Source organism: Anomaloglossus baeobatrachus, chromosome 6, assembly GCF_048569485.1.
Source record: "Anomaloglossus baeobatrachus isolate aAnoBae1 chromosome 6, aAnoBae1.hap1, whole genome shotgun sequence".
Classification (NCBI taxonomy): domain Eukaryota; kingdom Metazoa; phylum Chordata; class Amphibia; order Anura; family Aromobatidae; genus Anomaloglossus; species Anomaloglossus baeobatrachus.
Genome location: NC_134358.1, coordinates 181,616,560 through 181,641,400, shown reverse-complemented (window position 1 = coordinate 181,641,400; position 24,841 = coordinate 181,616,560). Strand labels below are relative to the sequence as shown.

General features: G+C 44.1%; 1 protein-coding gene across 13 annotated transcripts in view; it reads left to right on the top strand.

Annotated features, from left to right (window-relative positions):
* Positions 1-24,841, top strand: part of PIEZO2 (piezo type mechanosensitive ion channel component 2) — a 630,266-nt gene that overhangs the window by 461,522 nt on the left and 143,903 nt on the right. For 7 of the 13 annotated variants that reach the window (XM_075314549.1, XM_075314551.1, XM_075314548.1 and 4 more), the window contains 4 exons: positions 1,971-2,074; positions 3,530-3,628; positions 11,753-11,861; positions 16,540-16,602. In XM_075314549.1, coding sequence (XP_075170664.1) covers positions 1,971-2,074; positions 3,530-3,628; positions 11,753-11,861; positions 16,540-16,602 — 375 coding nt within the window. The remainder of the gene's footprint in view (positions 1-1,970; positions 2,075-3,529; positions 3,629-11,752; positions 11,862-16,539; positions 16,603-24,841) is intronic. The other 6 variants (XM_075314558.1, XM_075314555.1, XM_075314553.1 and 3 more) reach the window with 2 other exon arrangements.

The window sequence follows — 24,841 nt, the reverse complement described above, 5'->3', positions numbered from 1 at the left end:
CCCTTACTCATTCTCCATTTTTTTATTTCAATCTTCAGTATCAGATTTATATTTTACCTTTTATTACTCAGTGTTCTTACTGATATTATGGTCATAAGAACCTAAAGAAACTGGTGCCCAAATGATCCTGTGCTTCAATGTCATTTCCCAAATGAACTGCTTCCATTTGCAACATCTCCCTCTCATTTTGCTCTTATTATTACATATTTAAATATCTGGATAGAACCTTGGTTACAGCAAGCCATAAGCGTAATGCCTGTGGGGACAATTTACCTTGTCAGCAATGAATTAATACTTTCTAATACCTTAAATTGGTTGTCCACTACTAGAACAACCCCTTCTGATTCAACTTCTCTCCCCCAGGGAAAATAGACCCTGTACTCCCCTCCCATTCTGGCGCTGTTCCAGTGCTGTTGGTAATCTTGGTTTTTGGCTTACGTGACATTATGACATCATGCAAGCCCAGCGTTCAATCACCTCCAGCTTCTCTCTCGCCGCTTTCGGACCAACTGAGTCAATCAACAGGAAGTGATGCTGCAGCTGGCGCTCATTTCCTGTTGATTGCTCATTTTGTCTGATGGCGAGGAGAGCGAAGCCAGCAGTGAATGGATGCGGAGCTCACCTGACATCAAATTTCACATGAGCCCTGAGCCGTGATTACTGACAGCGCTGAAATGGCGTCAGAATGAGTTATGAGTACAGGGTCTTTTATTTTACCTGGGGAAAAAAATAAAATCAGAAGGGATGGCCTGTTAGTGGACAACTCATTTAATTTGATCCAGAATGTATTAAATCACAAATTAGTGGACAGTAGCTGTTTCATTTACATATCAGAAGTACAGAACCTCTGGAAGGAACGAGATGGTAAAATAGATACAAAGCTTTCCTATGCTCAATTTTCTATCTGGAGTCTTCAGTTGTGACTCAGGACATCTCTTTGAGTCAGATAGGCACATTTTTCTCTGTTAGTGTGATCTTCATAGCTAAAAAAAAGTACCAATCCCAAATGTTATAAATGAACCCATCCCAAGTGATCTTTTCAGAAATAAGCTTCACAGTGTGATGAAACATGACTAATACTTGTAGTTGGTCAGCACTGTTAATGTATGTATAGTACGCACTGTGTGCAATATTTATTCTAGTGCTTACCAGAAACCTTACACATAGAACACGCCGTACATCACTTTATTTATGAACCTTCTATATTAGCACCCACTGTAGCAACTTCCTGTAGAAACTCCACTGCAAAGTATATTTTTGTCACCTTTACCGCTATGTCAGTAGTTTTAAAAATGTCCAGAAGCTGTATTATATCCTAAGCACAGACAGACACATATGTGACTTGCTACTATTCCAGTACTTGCTGAATTAATGACAAATAATAAGGGCAAAATGTCAATTTCTCAAAGTTTCTTTCACTGATTGTTACCTGAGCGTTAAGCTTAAAGCCACTCATTACTTTAGCAGTTCTATCTATACATAGAGAGTAATGACGTGGCTAGTGTTGAATACGCTCACCAACCATCTTACCATCTTTCATTTTGCCATCTTTGTGTTTTCTTAGGCTTGGTGAAACCATAGTCAATGCAGAAATAAAGGTTCTGCTCAAGGATATAAGACATAGGTTATTTAATAAACTTACTAACATGGAGGCGAAAAGGTCTTTCTTAATTTACAGGCACTAATCCAACTTTAGTCATTCATGTTTTTAACACGATGTATCTCCAGTTTTTTATTCACGTTCAACATTGACAAGTTGATGTTTTTTCTCTGGCGAGGGGTCGGTCAGTTGCAATTAATGTTTCCACAGTAGTACAGCCAAAAGTTGTTGTACTTGTGAAAGTCTACAGTATACTGTATGTGCTGAGTGCACATGTTAGTGGTAAGATCTAAGAAACAATAATATTGGTGGTGGGAGTAAAATGCTTCACAGCTTTTCTACAAGTGAGTAACTGCTTTATTTTACTTAGTGGTCAGAAGCGGTGATTATTATTTATTTGAGACGGACAGTGAAGAAGAGGAAGAAGATGAAGTGAAGGACGAGGATGAGGTCAGAAGAAAATCTGCTTTCCAGGTAGGTATTAATGGAACAGAAAGATGTCTTGTGCACGGCAGACACAAAGTTTTGCTGTCAAGACAAGCTTGATGAGAATTATGTTTTATTGTCTTCTATGTGTATAATGACTGCAATGAACACGTGGTTTCATTCAGTTTCAATGCTGCTTGCCTATAGCATTGACAAAACCCTTTGTTCTGGGAAAGGTGTTTTCCATGTATGTCTGTCTTCACTTTTGCTAGGAGGGTCCTGCTGAAAAATAAAATTGTATCCAGAGCTTTTATTTTTCAATAACACAAGAAAGAGAAAAGTGAAGAAGCAAATCTTGGCATTGCTTACTGTTGCTTGAAAAGCTTTTGTTTCGATGAATTGCAGTACTTACATGTGACTTGATTCTTTTTTATCTTTATTTTATGTATAATAATGGCTTATGTGATAAAAAAATAAAACTCTCCTTTAACTAAAATGAAATGTACAGATGTTGGGGTTATTATGTACAATAGCATAAACAATTGTGTTTTTTTTTAACTTATATTCTTCTATTATTAGTATTATGATGACTATTATTAGAAACAATTGAGTAATTTGTACAACTTGGTGACCCCTTTAGCTGCTCTCTTGTTTCGGCATGGTCACCGTAGGATGGAGCAGAAAGCGTAGCTTGGCGTAATTATAAATAATGATAAAGTTGGTGCGTCCTACATCTGTATATTTTTCTACAAAATAGGTTGTATTTGTACAATACTTAAATGTTTTCATTGTATCAGTCTTGCAAGAAGTAAATACATCAAGACTCTGGTGTTGTCATTTCTAACAAACTAAGACCAACCATGCATGATGGAGTTAAAGAAACCACAAATAACCTGTGTGTTCATTAATAAGGATGTAATACAATATATTTATGTAAAAGTAGCAACAAATCCAGCTCACCATCTCTGCATCCACTCTCTGCTTAGAGCCCGGACAAAGGCCCTGCCACGGCCTGACAACCGAACAAGTAACACAGGAGAGTCCAGCTCAAATGAACAGTTTCTTCTTTATTTCTTGAGAATTTCAAGTACACGGGACATCATAATTTAACAAGGAAGCCACTATAATGGCTAATGGCATATGCATTCACGTGTTTCTGGTGTGTTTCCACCCTTCATCATGATGCCATCATCATCAGGCATCATTATTAAAGGTGGAAACACACCAGTAACACATGGATGCATATGCCATTATAGCAGCTTCCTTGTGAAAATTTTGATGTCCGTGAACTTGAAATTCTCAAGAAATAAAGAAGAAACTATTCATTTGAGCTGGACTTTCCTGTGTTACAATATATTTATACCTGGTCACTAACTAACCATTGACTGGCTTAATTCAGGCTCACGTAGTTACTTTGTTCATGTGCTTTAATGTATGATTACACTATGGTCATTGTATACTAACTGTTTCATACTAATTCCTATTGCTTTGTCCTTCTTTTAGAGAGCTATTGGAAAGTTTGCTTCAGCCCTTTTAGCCTTGCCAAAGTCTGTCATTAAACTGCCTAAAACAATTCTTCAGTATTTAATCAGAGCTGCAAAGGTATTCATTAGGAAATTAAATAGTGTGTGCTAACTGTGTTGGTAGGGGGTAGAGCGTTATTCAACTGTACCCTTCAAAATGCCTCCTCTGCATTTCTTCTTCTTTAAATGTATGGGCAGACGTGTAATCAGTATTAAAATCAGAAATTCGGTTACTTTTAATATTCCAGTAATCAATTTGCAAAAACGTCTAAGTTTGTATAAGCCCAACACCAAATTTCATTGTGTTTTTGGAGAAATGCAAATGCAGGCATTGTTATCTTTCCATGACATTCTCATTACTGTTATTGAAAGGTAAAATCCAAGTGCATGTACCAATAGAGGTGGAAGTAGAAAAACAATTTTCCTTATTTCTTTTTTTATTTTCTCAGGAAGCTGGTAAGACTTCTTAATAACCAAATAGTATAGAGTCTGCAAAAGTGCCGATTAGGTTATGTAAAAATCATCAGACCAAGTTTTGTTTTGCTACTAGAGAAAGGTTTTGTTCTTATAGGATCAAGAGCCATCATTGTGCATTATTTGGTCTTAATGATAGAAAGTGCTAAAATCCATATTAAAAAAGTAAAATGCTGATAACATGGTGATAACTAGTCTGCTATGTTAGCTAATGGTGAAAAGAATAGCCATTCCATAAGGCACCCATGAGCATTACACTTAAATACATAAGTACATAATTTATGCTTACACTGCTATCAAAGGCAGTTCTGTCAGTTATAAGTCAAAACTATTATATGAGCTTCAGATGAAAATAGTGACTACATTGACCTGGTTATTATTCTTCTAACAGTGTTGCTATTTATTCTGGCCAGAGAGGGGTCCTGAATGAGGAACCTCACTATTGTGTTGTCCATATTCCCTATGGCAGGACTGTCAAACTCAAATACACCGAGTGCCAACGTTAAAAACTTAGACAAAGTCGTGGGCCAACCTAGTCACAGGTCCCCCACAGTCCTCCATATAGTATAATAGGCCCTACATAGTCCTCCATACAGAATAATGGTCACCAAATAGTCCTCTATACAGAATAATGGGCCCAAACACAGCCATCTATACAGAATAATGGGGCCCACAAATTCATACAGAATAATGGGCCCCACATAACCCTTCATACAGAATAAAAGGCCCCACATAACCACCCATACAAAATAATTGGTCCCACATAGTCCTTCATACAGAATAAGAGACCCCACATATTCACTCCTAAAGAATATTGGGTCCCACATAGACGTCCATACAGAATTATGGGCCCCAAATAGTCCTCCATACAGAATAATGGGCTCCACATAGCCCTCCATACAGAATAATGGGCCCCACATGGGTCTTCAATGGAATAAGGGGACTCACATATTTGTCCCTACAGGATAATGGGTCCCATATATACATCATACAGAATCATAGGCCCCACATAGTCCTTCATACAGAATGGGCACCACATGGTCCTCCATGCAGAATTTTGGGCCTCACATAACCCTCCATACAGAATAATGGGCCCTACATAGCCCCCATACAGAATATTAGGCTCCATCCTCCATACAGAATTATGAGTCCCACAGAGTCCTTCATACAGAATGAGAGGTCCTACAATTAAGTCCCTATAGAATAATGGGTCCCACATAGACGTCCAAACAGAATAATAAGCCCCACATAGTCCTCCATACAGAATAATGGGCCCCACATAGTCCCATACAGAATAATGGGCCCCACACAGCCCTCTATACAGAATAATGGGCCCCACAAAGCTCTCCATACAGAATAATGGGCCCCATATAGTCCTTCATACAGAATAATAGGCCCCATATAACCCTCCATACAGAATGATGGGTCCCACATAGTCCTTCATACAGAATAAGAGGCCCCACATTTTTGTCCCTACAGAATAATGGGTCCCACATAGACGTCAATACAGAATCTTGGGCCTCACATAGCCCTCCATACAGAATAATGCGCCCACATAGCCCTCCATAGCCTCTATACAGAATAATGGGCCCTACATAGCCCTCCATACAGAATAATGGGCCCCACAAAGACATCCATACAGCATAATGGGTCCCACATAGTCCTTCATACAGAATAAGAGGCCCCACACATTCGTCCCTACAGAATAATGGGTCCCACATAAACGTCCATACAGAATAATGGGCCCCACATAGTCCTCCATACAGAATAATGGGCCCCACATAGTCCTCCATACAGACTAATGGGCACCACATAGCTCTCCATACAAAATAATATGCCCCACATAGTCCTCCATACAGAATAATGGGCCCCACATAGTCCTCCATACAGAATAATGGGCCCTACATAGTCCTTCATACAGAATAATGGGTCCCAAATAGTCCTCCATACAGAATAATGGACCCCACATAGCCCTCCATACACTATAATGTGCCCCACATAGTCCTCCATACAGAATAATGGGCCTCATATAGTTCTCCATACAGAATAATGGGCCCCAGATAGTCCTTCATACAGAATAATGGGCCCCACATAGTCCTCCATACAGAATAATGGGTACCTCGCTTCGTGAGCCAGATAAAATAATCCTGCGGACCAGAGTGTGTCATAGGTGCCCTAAGGGCTTATGAGTTTGTTGTGATAAGACAATCCCTTTAAGTGCATCCATGAGACTGCAGTCAAAGTCATGTCCAATACATGTCTTACAATCTGTCAAAATCTAGTGACATTTTAATCTAAAAGGAGAACCCAATTTAAAAATAGGATAGTCACCGTACGCTCCTCTTTTGTGACATGTGACAAGTCACTTTAAGTCATCTGTCATGCTTGAGTCTACAACAATCCAAGAAGAACAGATTTACCGTATTGTAGCCTGATTTAGAACAGTACGGTAATTTGAAAGATCAAGGTTGTCTGTTTAGTAAGCAGTTCTGCTAAGCACAAGATGACTGACTGAACTTGGAAAACATTTTTTCTCCAGTAGTGTGAGCATATCCTTAACTTCATTGGCACATAATTATCCTACAGCTTCAAGGCAGGGAACGTTTATGTTCCTCTTTCAAAGGTAACCAGTGCAGAATGCATAATAAATTTATAAGCACATGTTTACTAAACTCTTAAGGCTGCTTTACATGGTACGACCAATTGTGCGATTTCACAATCGATCATACCCGCCCCCGTCCTTTTTGCGTCACGGGAAAATCGCTGCCCGTGGCGCACAAAGTCGGTAACCCCCGTCACACGTACTTACCTCTCGTTCGATCACGATGTGGGCACCGAACGTCCAACTTCCTGGAGAGGGAGGGACGTTCGGCGTCACAGCGACGTCACACGGCCGCCGGAGAATAGAAGCGGAGGGGCGGAGATGAGCAGGATGTAAACATCCCACCCACCTCCTTCCTTCCACATAGAGCCGGCGGCTGACGCGGGAGGCAGGTACGCGATGTTCATCGCTCCCGTGGTGTCACACGGAGCGACGTGTGATGCCAGGGGAACGATGAACAACCGGCGCCCGATTTCAGAACCGATATTATGGAACCTAGCGACCAGTACACGACTCACGATTTGTGAGCGATACTGCGTCGCTAGGAGGTGTCACACAGGCTGGCATCGCCAGCGATGCCGGATGTGCGTCACACAAACCGTGACCCCGACGATCTATCGCACGATAGATTGTCTGGTATAAAGCAGCCTTTACTTGTAAATAAGACAGAAATACTAATGCAACTGACTTATTTCCATTAAACATTAGGAGCTACTATATAGATCATACGAGTGCATATCAATAACATAGAATATAATCAAAAAGTTAATTTATTTTAGTAATTCAATACAAAAAGGGCAATGCATATATTATATAGTCATTACAAACAGTGATCTATTTCAAGTTTTTATTTCTGTTAATGTTCATGATTATGGCTTACAGCCAATGAAAACCCAAAAGTCATTATCTCAGAAAATTAGAATATTATATAAGACCAACTGAAAAAATGATTTTAAACGCAGAAATGTTGGCCTACTGAACAGTATGTACAGTAAATGCACTCAATTATTGGTCGGGGCTCCCTTTGCATGAATTACTGCATCAATACGGCGTGGCATTCAGGCGAACAACCTGTGGCACTGCTGAGGTGTTATGGAAGCCCAGGTTGCTTTGATAGCAGCCTTCAGCTCGTCTGCATTGTTGGGTCTGGTGTCTCTCAGCGTCCTCTTGACAATACCCAATAGATTCTCTATGGGGTTTAGGTCAGGTGAGTTTGCTGGCCAATCAAGCACAGTGATAATGTGGTTATTAAACCAGGTATTGGTACTATTGGCAGTGTGGACAGGTGCGAAGTCCTCCTGGAAAATTAAATTTCCATCTCCAAAAAGCTAGTTGGTAGAGGGAAGTATGAAGTGTTCTAAATTGTCCTAGTAGACGGCTGTGCTGACTTTAGTCTTGTTAAAACACAGTGGACCTACACCAGCAGATAACATGGCTCCCCAAACCATCACTGATTGTGGAAACTTCACCCTAGACCTCAAGCAGCTTGGATTGTGACCTCTCCACTCTTCCTCCAGACTCTGGGACATTGATTTCCAAATGAAATGCAAAATTTACTTTTATCTGAAAACAACACCCTGGACCACTGAGCAACAGTCCAGTTCTTTTTCTCCTTGGCCCAGGTGAGACGCTTCTGGCATTGTCTATTGGTCATGAGTGGCTTGACACAAGGAATTCAACACTTGTAGCCCATGTCCTGGATATAATCCACAACCACCTAATATACTTCATGCCACTACTAAATACAAGTTAGAACAACTCAAAAAACTAGTCTCCCCAATCAGGAAACACACCAGTGGTTCATGTTAAAAAATTTAAATTTTATTACATTCAATTAAAAAAACATTAAAAAACAGAGATATCCTGTAAGGAACCAAGTTATACTCAGATAAACACTGTCATTCATTAGCCAGCAAGCTCAAATACCCAGAGCAACATATCCCACTATTGCTATTCTTAAACTAAAATCCTTGGACAAGTGCTGCTGGGATACACCTATACAGACACAATATGATCCAATGCTGATTATACCATAATTATACCATTAAAGCTTTTTAATGGTATAATTATGGGTATTTGAGCTTCCTGGCTAATGAATGACAGTGTTTATCTGAGTATAACTTGGTTCCTTACAGGATATCTCTGTTTTTTAATGTTTTTTTAATTGAATGTAATAAAATTTAAATTTTTAAACATGAACCACTGGTGTGTTTCCTGATTTGGGAGACTAGTTTTCTGAGTTGTTCTAACATGTCCTGGATATGTCTGTGTGTGATGGCTCTTGAAGCACTGACTCCAGCAGCAGTACACTCCTTGTGAATCTCCTCCAAATTTTTGAATGCCCTTTTCTTAACAATCCTATCAATTCTGCAGTTATCCCGGTTGTTTGTGCACCTTTTTCTACACTTTTTCCTTCCACTCAACTTCCAATTAATATGCTTTAATACAGCACTCTGTCAACAGCCAGCTTCTTTAGCAATGACCTTTTGTGGCTTACCCTCCTAGTGGAGTGTGTCAATAACTGCCTTCTGGACATCTGTCAAGTCAGCAGTCTTCCCCATGATTGTGTAGCCTACTGAACCAGACTAAGGGACCATTTTAAATGCTTAGGAAGCCTTTGCAGGTGTTTTGTGGTATTTATTCTAATTTTTTGAGATAATGACTTTTGGGTTTTCATTAGCTGTAAACCATAATCATCAACATTAACAGAAATAAACACCTGAAATAGATCACTCTATGTGTAATGACTCTATATAATATATGCGTATCCTTTTTGTATTGATTACTGAAAGAAATTAAGTTTTTGATGATTTTCTAATTTATTGAGATATACTTGTATGGCCTCTACAGTATGCATTTTATTAGTATACATGTGTAGATTTCCAAAAAACCTTTGGACTTCTCTGCAGCTTGTCTCAGGGATAAAGCCTTTACTCTGCACTTAAAATCATAAGCGTTATTAGTCAAAAACTACAGATTGGGTAGGTCAAGGCAAAACAAGCAAAAAAGATCCTGCGTGGCCCAATGATCACCTGTGTTTGTTTGGGTTTTTTGAATTTGCTTTTTATCTCATTTGGACCAATAATATCGAAATTTCACCAAACATCTGATCCGCAGCGCATTACTTATTTCGACAGATAATGCAAAGAAGAAACCTTTTTGTCCACTTGTTATTCATATGTAGGGGAATGCTTCCAATGCTCGTGTCTGGTAACCAATATTGTTTTGCTAAATCAGTTTAACATATTAACTCTGTAAACTCCAGCTTTCCTGAGAACCAGGTGTGTTTATGTTGTCATATGCATGTTTACTAGCTGTTGCTTGGATTAATGCATGATCGGGTCATTTCAGTATTAAGCTTTTTCTGTATTACAATGCATGTTGCTCAAAACTATGCAATGCCATCTAAAATGATTTTCATTTGTCAGAACAAATGATAATCTTTAATGTTTTATGTTTATAAGGTTCAAAGTAAGTGTTATACTGCTAAAATAAAAGCAAAGACAAAAACAATTGAAGAGTCAGATGGAAGAACGATCAAGGTCCAAAAAAAAAAGCTGTTTGCTTTGTTCTTTCCACCTTCACTGTGATTGTTATTAAACCTGAATATAATAAATATTTGCAACTGTAAAATAAAACTGGACCATGATTGTTTTTCCAACTTTTCAAAGGTAGCGTATTGGTACAATTACCTTTCACCAGGTGGTACTAGTATCTCAATTTTGAAAATGTATGGACCCTGATCGTTCTTCCATCCGACTCTTCAATTTATTTTATCTTTTTGCGTGACAACTTTTCATTCAAATTTTTGTTTATATTAACAATCAGGTAGTTCACGGTTTTCATTAAATTTGTTGTAATTAATTTATCATTTTTAAAGGACACTAAAATTGTGCACAGTGTAAGTCATAACTTGTTTTGTGTGATTAGAACCAACAAATGTACATATTCACTGATAAACAGATGCATTGGCTGCAGGAGCAGTTTTTAAAGGGGTTGTCCAAAATTATACAACAAAATATGGCTGCTTTCTTTTTCAAAAGTTGTGCCCCAAACATGTCCTTGACTTGTGCCTGATATTGCTACTCAGCTCAATTGGAATTAATAGGACTGAAGAGCGATACCACTCAAAACTTGTAGACAGATGCAGCACCATTTTGTTTTAAGAAAATAGTTTTTTTCCTGGAGAAGATTTAAAAGCAATCTGTCATCACTTTTGAGCTATGTATCCTATAAATATGGGCATACAGGTTATAGATTGCTGAAAATAGTCATTCCAGTATACCTCATATCAAAAGGTCTGTGGATAAGTCCTCTTATCTGTTTATGTAAATTAGTTCTTCCATACAGTGTTCATCTTTTATGCCCTAATGCAGTTCAAACAATGCATGTGACTCCATAAATTAATAATAATAATATATCTGCCACAATGCAACATATTATTAATGTCCCCTATTGTGGTGTAATAGTGTCCCCTATTCTGGCGCCCATACAGTATTAATTTTCTCCAATTGTCTACGTAAAAAATAATTTCCCCCGTTTGGTTCTATACAGTAATTATGTGCCCCACTTGCTACCATAAACTAATAATAGTAATTATGTCATTCATCCTGTAGTAGTGTCCCCCATCCTTGCCCTTTTCTTTAATAATGCCCCCGCATCCTGTAATAATGTGCTCATCCTTGCCCTTTTCTTTCATAATGTCCCCATCATGTAATAATGTACCCCCATCCTTGCCCTTTTCTTTAATAATGGCCCCATCTTGTAATAATGTCCCCATTCTGTAATAATGTCTCCCCATCCTTGCTCTTTTGTTTAATAATGTCCCCCGTAATTAAGGCCATTACTGTCGCACCACAGGAGGTTGTTGTTTTCCATTGAGTTTAGCCATTTAGTTTCTAGTTAGTTCTATTCAGTTTACTGTATAGTGTCATTTGACCCTCTTTCGGGACTTCAGGCGGGAGCTCGAAATTTCTGGGACTTTTAGTGTTAATGGCTCCATTATTAGACATTTACAAATGCATCATATAGATGCTAACTGATAAAAAATAGATAGGAACAATCTTTTTTAATACATTATTTAGTATGTCTGTAAATCTCACTGCAAAAACATTGTATTTTGTCTAGTTTATCTATCAAGCCTGGATCACAAATCCAAAAACTGCCCTGAGACAAAGACGCAAGGAAAACAAAGAAGAAAAGGAAAGGGAACTGAGAAGGAAAAATAATGCAAAAGGTAATAATCACAGTAATCACTCTTTGCAAGATATTTATAAAATTCGATTAAGATTTTTTATTCAGTTTCTAGAATTTAGTAAGGATTCATGAACACCTGTGTGTTTTAACCTATATTTTTTACATGTGAAATAGGTTATACTTCAGAGCTAGTCACAGGTTAGTATTGTTATACATACAGTAAAGGCATACAATACACACACACACACACACACACCACACACACACACACACACACAACCATATACGGTATATGTTCTAGAAAATGAAGTATTTCTCCCAGAAAATTATTGCACTTACACTTGCTTTGTCATATACATTTTTATTTCCTTTGTGTGTATTGGAACAACACAAAAAAGGTAAATTGGAAATAATTTCACACCTACAAAAATGGGCAGGGCAAATATAATAGCACCTTTCCAAAATTGTGAGTAAACAACTTTGTTTAAAACATGTGATTCTCTTTCAAACTCTCCTCTCTCCTGTACCTTGTTTTGTTTATGATAGTACTTGTCCATACCATGTGTATCCCTTTTCACATGTAAAGTGCCATGGATTAAATGGCGCTATAATAATAAAAAATAATTATATAATAATAATGATAATAAAAAACTCAGATGCGGCAGGCAACAGGTGTAGGCAGTATGAAAAGCACACCTGAAACCAGATAAAAAGTGGAGAAGTTGACTTAAGCTTTGATTGTATGTCTGTGTATGCCACAATTAACCATGGCAAACAAAGAGGAGACGAGAACTGTCTGAAAATTTGAGAACCAAAATTGTTGAAAAATATCAACAATGTCAAGGTTACAAGTCCATCTCCAGATATCTTGATGTTCCTTTGTCCATAGTGCGAATATAATCAAGAAGTTTACATCCCATGGTATTGTAGCTAATCTCTCTGGACGTCCACGTCAAACTTCACTGTTGGTATAGTGTTTTGGGGGTGATATGCAGTCCATTTTGGCCTCCAAATGTGTTGTGTATTATGGCATCCAAAGAGTTCAATTTTGGTCTCATCTGACCGAACTGTGTTCTTCCAGTATTTCACAGGCTTGTCTAAGGGGCACTTTGCACACTACGACATCGCAAGCCGATGCTTGCGATGCCGAGCGCGATAGTCCCCGCCCCCGTCACAGCTGCGATATCATGGTGATAGCTGGCGTAGCAAACATTATCGGTACGCCAGCTTCACATGCACTCACCTGCCCTGCGACGTCGCTCTGGCCAGCGACCCGCCTCCTTATTAAGGGGGTGAGTCGTGCGGCGTCATAGCGATGTCACACAGCAGGCGGCCAATAGAAGCGGAGGGGCGGAGATGAGCGAGACGTAAACATCCCACCCACGTCCTTCCGCATAGCTGGCGTGAGCCGCAGAACGCAGGTAGGAGATGTTCCTCGCTCCTGCGGCTTCACCCACAGTGATGTGTGATGCTGCAGGAACGAGGAACAACATCGTAACATCGGTCATTTCCAAATTATGGAATTGACAGACGCTACACTGATGATACGATTACGACGATTTTGCGCTCGTTAATCGTATCAAAAAGGCTTTACACACTACGATATCGCCTGCGACGCCGGATGTGCGTCACTTTCAATTTGACCCCACCGACATCGCACCTGCGATGTCGTAGTGTGCAAAGTGCCCCTAAAGGTTGTTGAGCAAACATTAAACACTCTTGAACATGCTTTTTGTTAAAGGGAACCTGTCAGCAGAAATTTCGCACTAAATCTAAAAGATTCCCCCCTCTGCAGCTCCTGGGCTTCATTCTGGAAAGGTTCCTGTTGCTATTGTGCCCCCTTTGAGATGTAAATAAAGACTTTATAAAGTCTTACCTTTTTGTATGCAAATCTTTTTTTATAGTCACGGGAGCGGGCTGTCTTGCGTCTGTTATTCTCCCTCCTGCCGCTTTACGCCGTCCCCCATCGCTCATTTCCATACCTGAGGACGCCGCCCAGTGCTCCCGAGGTCTCGCGCATGCCCAGTGCCACTCTCGCGGGACTGAGCACTGTGCACAGTGTGACCGCTGGTGACGTGATTGCGCAGGCGTGAGATTATGGGCGGCGCTGTGATTGTCATCAGCAAGTACCCGCCGATAATCTCGTGCCCACGCCTCTCACTCTGCCTCCACCGGTATGCGCAAGTGCTGGCCAGATGAACCCACGTCACCTCTTACCCATCTTTCCCTGGAGCAGGAAATAGATGCATGCAATAGATTTGCATACAAAAAGGTAAGACTTTATAAAGTATTTATTTAGGTCTCAAAGGGGGCACAATAGCAACAGGAACCTTTCCAGAATGCAGCCCAGGAGCTGCAGAGGGGGAATCTTTTAGGTTTAGTGCGAAATTTCTGCTGACAGGTTCCCTTTAAGCAATGAATTTTTGCGTGGTGAGTGTACATGCAGGCCATGAACAATTGTACCTGCTTATTTTCTTTAGCTCTATCTGTAGCTTTCCACAGGTGGTCATTGGTTCTTGGACAACTCTTGTGATAATTGTTTTCACTCCTTTGTCTGAAATCTTGTGGAGAGCTTCTGATCTTGGCTGGTATATGATGAAATTATGTACATTCCACTTCTGGATTATGGTCCCATTAGTGCTCACTAGAGCCTTTGGTAGTTTAGAAATTGTCCTGTAACCAATGTAATCAGTATATTTTGCAACAATAAGGTTGCAGAGGTCTTGAGACAGCTCACTGATTTTACCCATCATGAGATGTTTATTGTGTGGCACCTTGGTAATGACACACCTTTTTATAGGCCATCTGTTGAACCAGCTGATATTATTTTTCACTAACTGGCAGGATTGCTTTTTAATTACTGATATATTTCAACTGGTATCATGACTTTCCATGGTTGTTTTTTTTTTTGCAACCCTCTGTCTTCATGTTTTTAATACCTTTTCCCTATCATTTCTCATTATTACACATAACTTAATCTATGTATGTCCGTGGTTAGATTTTTTTGCCTGTGTGGATTGGATGGGTTGTTACTGATATTTGGTGAAAAAATAACACTGTTAGAAAGATATTTACTTAGAAAATTTGTAAAGCGTTCAATATGTATTTCACCCGCTGTACTTTTCTCAGTTTCTACTTATTTCAGTGACCGTTGTGGGTTTGTCTTATTTTTAGCATATGTCCCAGCAATTTCCATGTCTATATATCTACAATCCTAAAAGACACCTCATTTTCATGGTTGCTTCAGCAATGTAAGGTCAAATTTATACACATATGGAAGTGAACGTGTAATCTCTAAACATATGCCAGATTTATTTACACTTTTTCTCCAGTTTTTACTACTGTCTCATGCTAAAACACTAATTTCGATGAAGTGAGTTTTGTTGGAGAAACGTTAGAAAAAAAACATGTAGAACTGAACAATCATCCTTTAGGAGTTGAGATCGCATGATGTCTTAAAAGGTGTTGTTGCAACATGATAAATTGGTAAAATGGAAAGTGTTTGTAAATGAATAAATGATTGTCAATTCTATAGTTTACTGCTTATTGCCTAGATTACGGCAACCTGTGCAGTCTATCAGCAGTGGCCAGAATTTGATGCACTGAAAGGAACCTGTCACCAGAATTTTCGGTATTAAACTGAAAGAATCCCCTTCTGCAACTCATGTGCTGCATTCTATAAAGGTTCATCTTGCTACTGGCCCCCCTTTCAGACCTAAATAACAACTTTATAAAATATTACCTTTTGTTTTGGTAATGAGGTTTGCTGGCTCGGTGGGCGGGCTGTATTTCGTCCGTTATCCCCCCTCCTGCCGCTGTTCGCCGTTCGCCTGACTGATGGGCGGCTACTTGGATGACGCTGGTGATGACGAGACTTCAGGAGCACTGCTGAACATGAGGGCAGCGGCCTCATCTATGTAAATGAACACTGGAGGATGGTGAACAGTGGCAGGAGGGGGGATAACAGAAATACAGCCCGCCCACGGGGCCAGCAAACCTCATTACCATAGCAAAAGGTAATATTTTATAAAGTTGTTATTTAGGTCTGAAAGGGGGGCCAGTAGCAAGATTAACCATTATAGAATGCAGCCCATGAGCTGCAGAAGGGGATTCTTTTAGTTTAATAGCGAAAATTCTGGTGACAGGTTCCCTTTAAGCACAGTGCTTGCAAGCTCTTTGCTATTCAGCTTGCAAGTGCTGCTATGAAACTGACTTATAACTGGATTCAGCCGACTTCAGAGCCCCTGTGCTCATCCAATGTTGAAGAGTCTAAGATACCTCTGCTGGCAGCATAGGAAGGCACACAGCTTGGGTCAGCAGTTCAAAAATGCTGCCAGCTTGGATTGTCAATCTTTAGGAGTGCAACATCCCTTGAAATTTTTAAAAGTTTTTTTTCAGATTAAAGCATTCCCTCAATACACATATTCTCTCAGAATAAATAAAAACAATGTCATTACAGTCCCCCACATCTTTCTTTTGATGTATTGAAATACTTACAAATTGTGATGTTACCCAAATATTCAACAATGTAAAATGTATGTTATTGATGAAAAAACTTCCATAGTGTAAAGTCCGACAAGACTGTCTTACCATATACTGGTTTGCTTATAATATCATCATTAAATACTTCTACAAGTCTTCAACATGGCAGTGCTGGTACAGAAATGGAAATAAAAAACAGTGTAAGCTAATTTACTTTAATTTGTTCTAATCTCCAGGTCATATTATTATAGATTGTGAAGACAAAGAAGAAGACGGAAAAAAGAAATCAGATGGACCAGGTATTTTAACTTTTTTTTTTGTTACTAAATTATAAATAAATGTATTCCAGTGTGTTTTATGTGAATGTTGCATGCCCCAGACATATAATTTATGGATTAGGGAAAAAGGAAAGGAGAGTTTAAAGTGCAAAAAATAGTACAATTTTATTAGAAAAGGTGAAAATCATTTTTGTTAAAAATTCATTAAAAGCCAAGACCATACCCTACTGGATGTGACCACCCCATGAAAATCATGGTCATTGTCACCCATCACATATTAATATGACAATATAAATGGAACAATTAAACCAAATGTTCATACAGTATAAGGTCTCTTCCACACAGTGCATCTACATGTTATACATAGTCAAAGTCCATGTGATGCTAGGAATCATACCCAGCAGATGGTGATGAGATTAGAAAGGCAAATTTGCCATTGTAGCGATGTCGACAGTCAGTCTCTGCACAGTGGAATCTCAGAAACAACCCAACGTACGTTTTGATGGATCAATATTTTCCTATCTTTATCAGGGGAGAGGTGCTGTAATCTTGTCCCATAATACTAGGGATGTTATTTTAGACATGTACCTAGAATTGTGTTAAATAATGCAAAAGAGAATACAAAAATATCCAGATATTTATCCTTAATTGTCCACCTCACAAAGTGTACATGTCACAAACAAATATTTTTTTCAGACACTTGTTTAAAGGAGTTGTCCGACATAAACTCAAAAATTTTTGTTAAGCTAATCTGTGCTGTATTGTCATATAAAACACCCCTACATTGTTATTTTTTGTTTTCTAACTTTTGTTCCTCTTGAATTATCCCTATATTCTCTGCAGCTCTTTGTTTACATTCAGCACAAGCAAACATGACCACTTCCTGTGCTAAAACCTCAGTCAGAGCTGGCACCGCACGGCCTCACTGTCCAGCCCCGCCCCCTGTCAGCCCCGCCCTCTGCACACACATTCCCTGTCAGTATTCTGCCCCAGCACCTGACCTGTTATCACTACAGCATTGCAAATAACAGCCCCACATCGGACTCTGTGCCCCACACACACATCGGGCTCTGCACCGCACACACACATAGGGCTCTGCACACCACACACATAGGGCTCTGCACACCACACACACATAGGGCTTTGCACACCACACACACATAGGGCTTTGCACACCACACACACATAGGGCTCTGCACACCACACACACATAGGGCTCTGCACACCACACACACATAGGGCTCTGCACACCACACACACATAGGGCTCTGCACCGCACACACATCGGACTCTGCACACCACATACGCATAGGGCTCTGCACACCACACACACATAGGGTTCTGCACACCACACACACATAGGGCTCTCCATCGCACACACATCAGACTCTGCACACCACTTACGCATAGGGCTTTGCACACCACACACATAGGGCTCTGCACACCACACACACATAGGGCTCTGCACACCACACACACATAGGGCTCTGCACACCACACACACATAGGGCTCTGCACACCACACACACATAGGGCTCTGCACACCACACACACATAGGGTTTTGCACACCACACACACATAGGGCTCTGCACACCACACACACACACACATATGGCTCTGCACCGCACACACACACATAGGGCTCTGCACCACACACGCACATATGGCTGTGCACCGCGCACACACACACACACATAGGGCTCTGCACCGCACACACACACACATCGGACTCTGCACCGCACACACACATAGGGCTCTGCACCACACACACACATATGGCTCTGCACCGCACACACACATATGGCTCTGGCCCGCACACACACACATATGGCTCTGCACCACACGCACACACGGCGCTCTGTACTGACCCCCCCCCACCCCCATAGGGAACACATGTAGGGAATACATACTCACCCGTCCTCGGTCCCCGCCGATCCTGCACGTTCGCACGTTGTCTGTGCTCTGGACATATCAGCACAGTGGTGACGTCACCGCTGTGCTGAAGAGAGCACAAACAGTGGGACAGTGAGGAGAAGCAGCGCTGCGCTCCCTCTCATCACTGCTTTCAAATGTGTTTTCTAACTTTTGTTCCTCTTGAATTATCCCTTTATTCTCTGCAGCTCTTTGTTTACATTCAGCACAAGCAAACATGATAACTTCCTGTGCTAAAACCTCAGTCAGAGCTGGCACCGCCCGGCCTCACTGTCCAGCCCCGCCCCCTGTCAGCCCCTCCCTCTGCACACACATTCCCTGTCAGTATTCTGCCCCAGCACCTGACCTGTTATCACTACAGCATTGCAAATAACAGCTCCACATCGGACTCTGTGCCCCACACACACATCGGGCTCTGCACCACACACACACATAGGGCTCTGCACACCACACACACATAGGGCTCTGCACCGAACACACACATATGGCTCTGCACACCACACACACATAGGGCTTTGCACACCACACACACATTGGGCTCTGCACCGCATACAGACATAGGGCTCTGCACCGCACACACACATAGGGCTCTGCACTGCACACACACATAGGGCTCTGCACACCACACACACATAAGGCTCTGCACACCACACACACATAGGGCTCTGCACACCACACACACATAGGGCTTTGCACACCACACACACATAGGGCTTTGCACACCACACACACATAGGGCTCTGCACACCACACACACATAGGGCTCTGCACACCACACACACATATGGCTCTGCACCGCACACACATCGGACTCTGCACACCACACGCATAGGGCTCTGCACACCACACACACATAGGGCTCTGCACCGCACACACACATATGGCTCTACACCGCACACACACATATGGCTCTGCACCGCACACACATCAGACTCTGCACACCACTTACGCATAGGGCTTTGCACACCACACGCACAGGGCTCTGCACACCGCACACACATAGGGCTCTGCACACCACACACACATAGGGCTCTGCACACCACACACACATAGGGCTCTGCACACCACACACACATAGGGCTTTGCACACCACACACACATAGGGCTCTGCACACCACACACACACACACACACACACACATATGGCTCTGCACCGCACACACATAGGGCTCTGCACCGCACACACACACACATAGGGCTCTGCACCGCACACACATAGGGCTCTGCACTGCACACACACACATCGGACTCTGCACCGCACACACACATAGGGCTCTGCACCACACACACACACACATAGGGCTCTGCACCGCACACACACACATCGGACTCTGCACCGCACACACACATAGGGCTCTGCACCACACACACACATATGGCTCTGCACCGCACACACACATATGGCTCTGGTCCGCACACACACACATATGGCTCTGCACCACACGCACACACGGCGCTCTGTACCGACCCCCCCACCCCCATAGGGAACACATGTAGGGAATACATACTCACCCGTCCTCGGTCCCCGCTGCTCCTGCATGTTCGCACGCTGTCTGTGCTCTGGACATATCAGCACAGTGGTGACGTCACCGCTGTGCTGAAGAGAGCACAGACAGCGGGACAGTGAGGAGAAGCAGCGCTGCGCTCCCTCTCATCACTGCTTTCAAATGTGTTTTCTAACTTTTGTTCCTCTTGAATTATCCCTTTATTCTCTGCAGCTCTTTGTTTACATTCAGCACAAGCAAACATGATAACTTCCTGTGCTAAAACCTCAGTCAGAGCTGGCACCGCCCGGCCTCACTGTCCAGCCCCGCCCCCTGTCAGCCCCTCCCTCTGCACACACTTTCCCTGTCAGTATTCTGCCCCAGCACCTGACCTGTTATCACTACAGCATTGCAAATAACAGCCCCACATCGGACTCTGTGCCCCACACACACATCGGGCTCTGCACCGCACACACACATAGGGCTCTGCACACCACACACATAGGGCTCTGCACACCACACACACATAGGGCTTTGCACACCACACACACATAGGGCTCTGCACACCACACACACATAGGGCTCTGCACCGCACACACACATATGGCTCTGCACACCACACACACATAGGGCTTTGCACACCACACACACATTGGGCTCTGCACCGCATACAGACATAGGGCTCTGCACCGCACACACACATAGGGCTCTGCACCGCACACACATCGGACTCTGCACCGCACACACACATAGGGCTCTGCACACCACACACACATAAGGCTCTGCACACCACACACACATAGGGCTCTGCACACCACACACACATAGGGCTCTGCACACCACACACACATAGGGCTCTGCACACCACACGCATAGGGCTCTGCACACCACACACATAGGGCTCTGCACCGCACACACACATATGGCTCTACACCGCACACACACATATGGCTCTGCACCACACACACATATGGCTCTGCACACCACTTACGCATAGGGCTTTGCACACCACACGCACAGGGCTCTGCACACCACACACACATAGGGCTCTGCACACCACACACACATAGGGCTCTGCACACCACACACACATAGGGCTTTGCACACCACACACACATAGGGCTCTGCACACCACACACACATAGGGTTCTGCACACCACACACACATAGGGCTCTGCATCGCACACACATCAGACTCTGCACACCACTTACGCATAGGGCTTTGCACACCACACACACAGGGCTCTGCACACCACACACACATAGGGCTCTGCACACCACACACACATAGGGCTCTGCACACCACACACACATAGGGCTCTGCACACCACACACACATAGGGTTTTGCACACCACACACACATAGGGCTCTGCACACCACACACACATAGGGTTTTGCACACCACACACACATAGGGCTCTGCACACCACACACACACACACACATATGGCTCTGCACCGCACACACACACATAGGGCTCTGCACCACACACGCACATATGGCTGTGCACCGTGCACACACACACACACATAGGGCTCTGCACCGCACACACACACACATCGGACTTTGCACCGCACACACACATAGGGCTGTGCACCACACACACACATATGGCTCTGCACCGCACACACACATATGGCTCTGGCCCGCACACACACACATATGGCTCTGCACCACACGCACACACGGCGCTCTGTACTGACCCCCCCACCCCCATAGGGAACACATGTAGGGAATACATACTCACCCGTCCTCGGTCCCCGCCGCTCCTGCACGTTCGCACGCTGTCTGTGCTCTGGACATATCAGCACAGTGGTGACGTCACCGCTGTGCTGAAGAGAGCACAAACAGTGGGACAGTGAGGAGAAGCAGCGCTGCGCTCCCTCTCATCACTGCTTTCAAATGTGTTTTCTAACTTTTGTTCCTCTTGAATTATCCCTTTATTCTCTGCAGCTCTTTGTTTACATTCAGCACAAGCAAACATGATAACTTCCTGTGCTAAAACCTCAGTCAGAGCTGGCACCGCCCGGCCTCACTGTCCAGCCCCGCCCCCTGTCAGCCCCTCCCTCTGCACACACATTCCCTGTCAGTATTCTGCCCCAGCACCTGACCTGTTATCACTACAGCATTGCAAATAACAGCCCCACATCGGACTCTGTGCCCCACACACACATCGGGCTCTGCACCACACACACACATAGGGCTCTGCACACCACACACACATAGGGCTCTGCACCGCACACACACATAGGGCTTTGCACACCACACACACATTGGGCTCTGCACCGCATACAGACATAGGGCTCTGCACCGCACACACACATAGGGCTCTGCACCGCACACACACATAGGGCTCTGCACACCACACACACATAAGGCTCTGCACACCACACACACATAGGGCTCTGCACACCACACACACATAGGGCTTTGCACACCACACACACATAGGGCTTTGCACACCACACACACATAGGGCTCTGCACACCACACACACATAGGGCTCTGCACACCACACACACATAGGGCTCTGCACACCACACACACATAGGGCTCTGCACCGCACACACATCGGACTCTGCACACCACACGCATAGGGCTCTGCACACCACACACACATAGGGCTCTGCACCGCACACACACATATGGCTCTACACCGCACACACACATATGGCTCTGCACCGCACACACATCAGACTCTGCACACCACTTACGCATAGGGCTTTGCACACCACACGCACAGGGCTCTGCACACCGCACACACATAGGGCTCTGCACACCACACACACATAGGGCTCTGCACACCACACACACATAGGGCTCTGCACACCACACACACATAGGGCTTTGCACACCACACACACATAGGGCTCTGCACACCACACACACACACACACACACACACACATATGGCTCTGCACCGCACACACATAGGGCTCTGCACCGCACACACACACACATAGGGCTCTGCACCGCACACACATAGGGCTCTGCACTGCACACACACACATCGGACTCTGCACCGCACACACACATAGGGCTCTGCACCACACACACACACATAGGGCTCTGCACCGCACACACACACATCGGACTCTGCACCGCACACACACATAGGGCTCTGCACCACACACACACATATGGCTCTGCACCGCACACACACATATGGCTCTGGCCCGCACACACATACATATGGCTCTGCACCACACGCACACACGGCGCTCTGTACCGACCCCCCCCACCCACATAGGGAACACATGTAGGGAATACATACTCACCCGTCCTCGGTCCCCGCTGCTCCTGCATGTTCGCACGCTGTCTGTGCTCTGGACATATCAGCACAGTGGTGACGTCACCGCTGTGCTGAAGAGAGCACAGACAGCGGGACAGTGAGGAGAAGCAGCGCTGCGCTCCCTCTCATCACTGCTTTCAAATGTGTTTTCTAACTTTTGTTCCTCTTGAATTATCCCTTTATTCTCTGCAGCTCTTTGTTTACATTCAGCACAAGCAAACATGATAACTTCCTGTGCTAAAACCTCAGTCAGAGCTGGCACCGCCCGGCCTCACTGTCCAGCCCCGCCCCCTCTCAGCCCCTCCCTCTGCACACACATTCCCTGTCAGTATTCTGCCCCAGCACCTGACCTGTTATCACTACAGCATTGCAAATAACAGCCCCACATCGGACTCTGTGCCCCACACACACATCGGGCTCTGCACCGCACACACACATAGGGCTCTGCACACCACACACATAGGGCTCTGCACACCACACACACATAGGGCTTTGCACACCACACACACATAGGGCTCTGCACACCACACACACATAGGGCTCTGCACCGCACACACACATATGGCTCTGCACACCACACACACATAGGGCTTTGCACACCACACACACATTGGGCTCTGCACCGCATACAGACATAGGGCTCTGCACCGCACACACACATAGGGCTCTGCACCGCACACACATCGGACTCTGCACCGCACACACACATAGGGCTCTGCACACCACACACACATAAGGCTCTGCACACCACACACACATAGGGCTCTGCACACCACACACACATAGGGCTCTGCACACCACACACACATAGGGCTTTGCACACCACACACACATAGGGCTCTGCACACCACACACACAGGGCTCTGCACCGCACACACACATATGGCTCTGCACCGCACACACATCGGACTCTGCACACCACACGCATAGGGCTCTGCACACCACACACACATAGGGCTCTGCACCGCACACACACATATGGCTCTACACCGCACACACACATATGGCTCTGCACCGCACACACATCAGACTCTGCACACCACTTACGCATAGGGCTTTGCACACCACACGCACAGGGCTCTGCACACCACACACACATAGGGCTCTGCACACCACACACACATAGGGCTCTGCACACCACACACACATAGGGCTTTGCACACCACACACACATAGGGCTCTGCACACCACACACACACACACACACATATGGCTCTGCACCGCACACACATAGGGCTCTGCACCGCACACACACACACACACATAGGGCTCTGCACCGCACACACACACACACACATAGGGCTCTGCACTGCACACACACACACACATCGGACTCTGCACCGCACACACACATAGGGCTCTGCACCACACACACACATATGGCGCTGCACCGCACAGACACATATGGCTCTGGCCCGCACACACACACATATGGCTCTGCACCGCACGCACACACGGCGCTCTGTACTGACCCCCCCACCCCCATAGGGAACACATGTAGGGAATACATACTCACCCGTCCTCGGTCCCCGCTGCTCCTGCACGTTCAC